The sequence below is a fragment of the Homalodisca vitripennis genome, chromosome 4 (genome assembly GCF_021130785.1).
Source record: "Homalodisca vitripennis isolate AUS2020 chromosome 4, UT_GWSS_2.1, whole genome shotgun sequence".
Classification (NCBI taxonomy): Eukaryota; Metazoa; Arthropoda; class Insecta; order Hemiptera; family Cicadellidae; genus Homalodisca; species Homalodisca vitripennis.
Genome location: NC_060210.1, coordinates 45,831,397 through 45,839,190, shown reverse-complemented (window position 1 = coordinate 45,839,190; position 7,794 = coordinate 45,831,397). Strand labels below are relative to the sequence as shown.

Here is a 7,794-nt window from a genome sequence, read left to right as displayed (position 1 = left end):
CTTTAAATCTCAAGCTCAAGAATGTTAATGTTTAGAATTTGATTTTTCTCCAAAATTTCATGTATAACTTTTGTCCTGCACTGGTCAGAAAGTTGATAAGGTACGAGACCATTAAAAAAAAACTATAAACAATTTAACAATATAACGCAATTAGGAGTAAGTAACCTTATAGACCAATAACATACTTGACGACCTTTGATCAGTACAAGTGATATACAGGTCCACATGTCCACTCACTCTCCCGCCCTCTACGTGTTTAGCAACTGGGCAAGTGGCTAAGACTGCCATTCAAATGGAAAACTATATGATCAGCACTTAAAGGGTAAAAAAATCAATATGTTAATAACACTCAATAAAATCACTTGATTTAGTGACTAGCATTGTCAGTTTTAGGGATTTTGTTTTGCCTTCATCTGTATTACAAAAACTGAAACATTAAAGAATTATCTGATCTACCAAAACTACCATCACAGATCAAAAGTTGATATTTTACGTGCACAGCTAAATGCACTTATTTTAAGTAAATTAAGGTTATTTTGACTAAAAGCGTTGTTTATCCTTTTCTATACGCTATCTCTAAATAATAAACAAAACACCACGTTAATAGCAGTTTTTGTACAAAGTTGACATATTACTGCTCCTAGGACAGGAGTTAACTGACAATACCTTACACTAAATGCTGTGTACAATTTTAACTCTCAAGCACTCAACTAAACCACATTGTGGTGTGACTGGATGGTTCAACTGTTCTAGAGTAGCACCCAGATCACTTTTAACATACCCAGAATTACAACCAGAAATAAGATTACACTGGTCGCTACGAATAGTTGATCTTAAATCTTTGTAATCTAAACATTAAACAGAAGAATATCAACCTAATTCATATGTTTTAAGGGATGGATAAAAAATCTATCATTCAACAAAGAATAAACTTTATTAAGAATAACAAATAGTATATTGTAAATACATCTTTTTCCTTACATAAAAGGAAAACCGTTTGAAATTTCAATTAACACTTTGTATAAATAGATACAGTACAATAGGATATTTAATGTAAAACAGTTTAGTGTACTTGTGTTCTAATCCATTCGTGTGTGAAGAAAGTTAGTCAAAGATGAATTTATAGGATGTTTACACTGATCTAAAACAATCTAAACTGCTTTAGGTGGAGAATATAAGGCAACAAACACTTGTTTTATTTAATGTAAAATGACGGATATCAAGACGGATTAAGCTCCTATAACATTGGGTTACTAAGGTAAGGTGAAAAATTACTGGAAATGAGTTTGAATTGTAAGGTAGATTAAGAATTTAAAAACCTAAACAACACAAATTTGATATTTTTTATTTAAAAATGTAAGTGATTTTAAAGAAATAAAATGAGAAAAGTTGGAATTTATAATAACAACATATTAATAACTACATTTTTGCTAATAGTATTAATTAGTTGTAATAAATTGTGAGGTGAGTGAACAAACTTACAGAAAGATGCAGAGCAGTAAAAAGAATACTTGATTAAGATTTCAAATTGGTTAAATATTGCAAATTTTTAATCCTATCCCTAGCTTTCAAAAATCTTAAAAATTACAACAGAACCAGAAATTTTTTTCTATGTGATGGATGGTTTAATCATAAGCTGTACGAGAGGTAAACCACTTCACTTCCTTTCTCACATGCACTTTCAGTTTCTTCACTCATATAACAAACAGCAAAGTAAGAGAAATAATTAACAAATACAATCAAATTAGAGACCAGGAAACTAAACTATTTATACTATGGTACTGATGAAAATAGATGACACACTTTATATAGCATTACGATTTACAAACACCCAAAAATTATGATTAATTATAGAGTTTGATATGTATAATTATACACAATTAGTTAAAATATACACATATATTTGAGCAATACAAACAGTATACAAATAAAAGTGAAATTATCAGATGATTAGCATTATATCAATATGTTAACACCACTTCTGCTTAACATTACACCTTCCAATGTCAGTTAGCTATTCACGTAAACTGTAGACGGGACAGGAGTTCAAACTATTAAACTTTTTTAACATTACTCTTTGTACTCTCTAGTGGTTATTACAGGAACTACAACATATTCTGAACATATTTGTTTGCTTGGTGCTATTATCAGACGATTTGTCGCCTAACTATGTCAATGCAAACATCTGTACTTTTACTACTTTTAGTACACTTAAATGGGATAAGTCTATAAAATTTTGTTTTCTGTGCATTAAATTTACACAGTGACTGACAATAAAAGGAAATTACTATTAGGCTTACGATGTATTGTTTCTAATATTTCTATAAAATACCATCATACGAATATTTGATCAGGAGTTAATAGGTAAAGACCTCTACAATAAAACTTGGCTTTCGTCATGACTCAGATGATTATTGCTAGTTTACATGAAAAATTAATGTTCTGATTTAAAAGCCACTTTACAAAACATGTTATGTTTTCTAGGATCTATTTCCCTTTCACCATTTATTTCATGGAGGTTGAAAAATTCATCGAATAGATAAATATATTAAATTTGTATCAAGATATGTTCTTAAACCTTTTCTATTTAATAATATTTTTCATGTTTGATCTTGATATTGTGTGAAATGTCATATAAAGTTGTAAAATGTCATGGTCATAGGCTACATGTTCACCTGTTCATACAATTGTAATGTTTGATGGATGGTATTTCGTCTTCTCACTTCTGGTGTTGTGAGGACAAAACTCATAAATGACAGGAATTACATCATTTGCTCTTTTTGTGGCCAGAATGGAACAAACATATGCTGATTGTCACTGAACACTGATCCCTTTTGTTGAATCAATAGCTATAAAACCACCAAACAGACAGATACTATCTACAATGTGATAATTTATAAAAATTAGTTGGACACCTTACAAAACTGTATGACCAAAACCAAGGTATTAAAATGTAATGCTCTTCATATGAAACAAAATTCTAGGTTGATACAACAGTTGGCCCACAAATGAAAGACTCCACTTCGGAATCTCTTAAGTCCTTATTTTCTCATTTTTAAAATACCCTTTGAAATGTACACCAAACTTTGCTGCATTAGCCAAAAATGTAATTTCTAAAAGGTTATTTTATTGACTTATTATTTTAATAATTTACAGTTTTCAGCTTCTATCATACTTATGAATTTAAATTTGAAGTAATTTAAAAATGTGAATTCTTCATTTTTTCATGAGATTACAACTAAATGTAAAATCATCTACTGCTTATGATAAATCAAACCATTTATAAATTATTTAACTGTTAAGAATTCATCTATAAATTATATGAAAAATCTTGAGATAAAAAATGATAATTCAATAATAAAGGCTAATTTATTTAAAAAATCAAGTTGTTACATACTGTTTATACATTTGAAACCATGACCAGTTTACTTATACTATACCACTTTTAAATTTTTAGATTTTATCCAAAATACAAAGTAAAAGATTAAAATTTAATGACTTTGTAAACCAAAAATATAATCTCTCCAATGGTACTATTCTCAATCACATTATAGAGCAAACTCTCATGAAGACATTTGGTTAAGCTTACAGTAAAGTTTTAGCTGGCGAACATTATGTAGTATAACAATAATGTTAATGTAAAATATTAAAAGTTTATGTTGTGGCTAAACATCAGGATTATATAGAAATCATAATATGTTACTGTCAAACTTTAATTATATTTTGATAGGCACAAGAATTAAAGTTAACAAACAAATTGAAACTATTTCGTGACAAATATGAGAATTAACAATAAATTCACATTTTACTCAGTTTTTATTACTCACATAAAACAAGTATATGATATTTAATTAAAATACATTACTGAATTGGCATCATATTGTTAATTTGAATAGTCCTAACTATGGATGATGTAAACTAGTGACAAGCCTCTTAAGATACAATAATCCGAGATAGAGAAATGTTCAACCACAAACATATCAAGTAAAGTTCCTTGGTTTAAAAAGAAAAAATGCATACTATCATATAAGGTTTATAATTTCTATTAATAGAGTAACGCTGTGCAAAACTAATGTTATTACCACAAATAAGTATTATTTCTTTCCCTAACATTCTACATTAGCTTGGTGTGCACTGGTATTGCATATTATCTATTAAAAATTAATTTTTTCTTATAATTGAAGCAAACCAGTAATTGTTTGGGTGTCAAACAGCCAAATTTAACTTGATCAATATCCTGTACATCCACCACATATAGACTTTAAACCCATCATCAAAGTGTAAATAAAGAAGTAATATTACTGTTATGAGTGTGGATTCTCATACTTGCAGACTACAGAGAACATTGGACCACCAAGACGGTTTGCAAGCCACCGGTTCTTGATTACTGCCATCTTCAGAGTCTCACAAGTGAACTTTGCGTCTAGATTAGTGTGAACGGCTCTTCCCATTCCTTCCAGCACCAACAGGTCCACATGTACCAACGCGTTCACCAGCTCCCGGTCTAACTTGCTGCAACATTCAGTCGTTTACAATAGTTTGAAAGATTTTTACAGAGCATTGTTTTGTGTATAATGCTTATCTAGTAGGTGAAATTACAACACCAATAAATTTTATTATTGGAAAGTAATAATTTTAACTATCAGAGCTTGTCAGATATTTAAAAAAATTAGCAACTAAGTAGAATGCCTAAAAAATTGGTACATACGATATCATTCCAACAAAGACATTTTTTTATGTGATAAAGGATAGCTACTTGAATAACTAACTCCTTTACAAACCTAACAACATTTCCTTTTTGTTTAACAATACAATAATACATAGCAATAACTTGAATTAGTCAAGTGGATTGTCCTATCTCACTCAACATTTTGTTAGTTAAGTATGGTTCCTTATTTGAAACCACATTTTTTTATTCTGTAAATAACATTTATTGTTAAGGTAAAATAATTTTATCTGACCTTTACCATTGGTCAATGAAACCAAAGCCAGTAACATTATGCACAAGATCTGTAATGGTCTCTTCCTTACTTAGATGGAACCTAAACCCATACAGGGTCTGTTAAAAGTATCGGGGCTGGTTCGCTGAGAGGAGTCCTCCACCACTCAGGCACACTTCAATTCAGTTGCCTGCAGGCATGCGTTGAGACAGGAAGTGGATTCTTTAGCCGTGTGATTTTTTTTATGGTGTCATTGTATCAGCATGGAGTGGACGTCGAGCAATACGCTGTGAAGTTTTGCTTTAAACTCAGGAAATCCGACACTGACAGATGTTAAACAATCACCCTTATTAGTGAGGAGACCAGCCTTTTAGTTGGAACCATCCACACCATTGTAACAGAGGATCTTGCAATGAGGAAAGTGTGCACGAAGCTGGTGCCGAAAGCTTTGAGCGAGGAACAAAAACTGTCACGGTTGGAAATTTTGCAAGAAACTTTATATTACGTCCAGGAATATTTTCTCGACAAAGTTATTACCAACAATGAATCGTGGGTGTTCCAGTATGACTCAGAAACAAATGTTAAAGTTCAGAATGGCACACGCAGGGAACCCCGCATCCGAAAGATAAATATAAATAGAAAAAAATGGTGAAAAAGATTCACATGGAGTGGCCGATTTAAAAAATTATTGCCAAAACCCACCATGAGCACGTGCAATGGCCCATTAACAATTCACTGTACCATGGTGCAATTGCTGTACGGCACCTACTGGTGAAATTCAGCATGGCAACATTGCCTCAACCCCCCCAACAGCCTAGACATGGCTCCAACAGACGTTTTCTTGTTTCCGCAAATGAAAAGGGAGCTCAAAGGACATCGATTCGACTCCATCAAGGTGACAACAAAGGTTCTCAATAGTATTATGGAATCGACTTCCAGAGGGCTTTTGACAAGTAGCAGATGAGCTGAACTAAGTGTTTCGATGCAAGAGGAATGTATTTTGAAGATTATTAAGTAATTGTAATCATACCTGCAGTAAATTTTGATTTTAGGAAACCAGTCCTGATACTTAATGAACGTACCCAGTAGACTACAAACTAGGTTAAATTAACGAGTGATAACAATGTGTTATGTTACTCAAAAGTCAGAAATCGTAAAAAAAATGTTTTGTGTCAACTTAATGCAAAACTATCTCTAAAACACACATTTAATTCAACTAACACTAATGCTTACAAAACCATTACGAAATGGTTTAGAGACAAGCACTGTCGTTGGTGGCAGTATTTCTGGCCAATCATTTGACAAGAAACATTAGAGGCACTAACATCCTGTTCATGAACTACCTTATGAAGCTAAATAAAGACTTTTTGACACAAATCATTTCTCTTAATACTCAACAAAGTGAATTCAGGAAACACTTGCACACCTTAGGACTTACTACTAAGATCCTAGATGTAGACTATGTAATCAGCTGGAGGAGACTGCTAAATACATTATTTTGGATTGTGAGAATCTTGAGGATTGAGAAGACCTTGCCTTGTGATGAATTCAACATCAGCATTAGGCAGAAACTCTTAGATCTCATTGAAGGTAAAGGAGTAGACAGGCTATATTAGCAGAACTCGGGGAGTGCAATAAGCTTAGGTTGACGCATTGGAAACTAAGAGTCCTTTATACCCCTTTTTAATTTAATCTAACACTAACTGGGTTCTCACTCAATCTTAATTTATCAAATTCACTACTCTTTCACGGTTTGTACAGTAAAATAATAGTAATTTCAATGTTGATACTTTAAACAACATTATGAATATAAATAGAAAAAAATGGTGAAAAAGATTCACATGGAGTGGCCGATTTAAAAAATTATTGCCAAAACGCACCATGAGCACGTGCAATGGCCCAAAACTCTGCATTTTTGGTGTTAGTTGAAAGTTCTTGCAACTCAACTCAGCTGAAGTACAGTTAGTACAGAAACAGTTTCACCATTCCGTCGTGTGAAAGTAACGGTAAACGGACTGAAACAAAACAGATCTGTACTCAAACTGAACTGAGATGCGAGAATCAGCAACAGGTGCCAATAGTGTAGTTCTGGGCCACTGGACATGTTTGTGGCACTAAATACTGAAATCAATGTGATTCAATGTTTATTAAAAAATTTAATTCAGCTATTGCCATTTATACAAATTTAATTAATGTAAATAAAAGTCGTTTGACGGGTATTTAGTCTTCCGATCATATGTTAGTTTGGTTATTTAAACGAATATGTGACAGATATGGCCAAATACAAATAATTTAATCGTAAAAATAAGAGCTCTGTGGTGTAATGGTAGCACATTCACCCGGCAAGTGAGAGATCTGGATTCGAGTCCCGGCGGAGCAAGTACTTTTTGTGATTCAATGTTTATTAAAAAATTAAATTCAGCTATTGCCATTTATACAAATTTGATTAGTGTATATATATTTATAGAGGCCACTCTGTATCTACTACTGGTTATTATGTGATTTAAGTAAATAAACGCATACATACATATTATAAAAAGAAAAAGTTAAAGTTGCCTTTACAAGCCCTCACATGATCTGACCTTGAATTTAGGTACTATCTTAAGGGATGTTTTTCTTCTTTCGCCAGAAATGTGGTGTGTTGCCGAGGCACCACCAGGGCCCGCACTGATATTCCGGGGCTGATATTTCCAATTGGTATTTTCCCGACGTCAAACCACGTCTAATGATATCGCATGTAACTTTAACTTCGGTACTATTAATAACATATTTATGATAATGTAATATAAATCTGCTTATATCGTTCAATAACAAGTAATAGATAGCGTCAGAGTGGTGTCCAAGTATGTATAAT

The 7,794-nt window shown here is 32.2% G+C and overlaps 1 protein-coding gene across 1 annotated transcript in view; it reads right to left on the bottom strand.

Moving 5' to 3' along the window:
- Positions 1 to 915: 915 nt before the first annotated feature.
- Positions 916 to 7,794, bottom strand: part of LOC124359272 (4'-phosphopantetheine phosphatase) — a 58,988-nt gene continuing 52,109 nt past the window's right edge. The window contains exon 15 of the mRNA XM_046811887.1: positions 916 to 4,512. Coding sequence (XP_046667843.1) covers positions 4,305 to 4,512 — 208 coding nt within the window. The 3' untranslated portion in view covers positions 916 to 4,304. The remainder of the gene's footprint in view (positions 4,513 to 7,794) is intronic.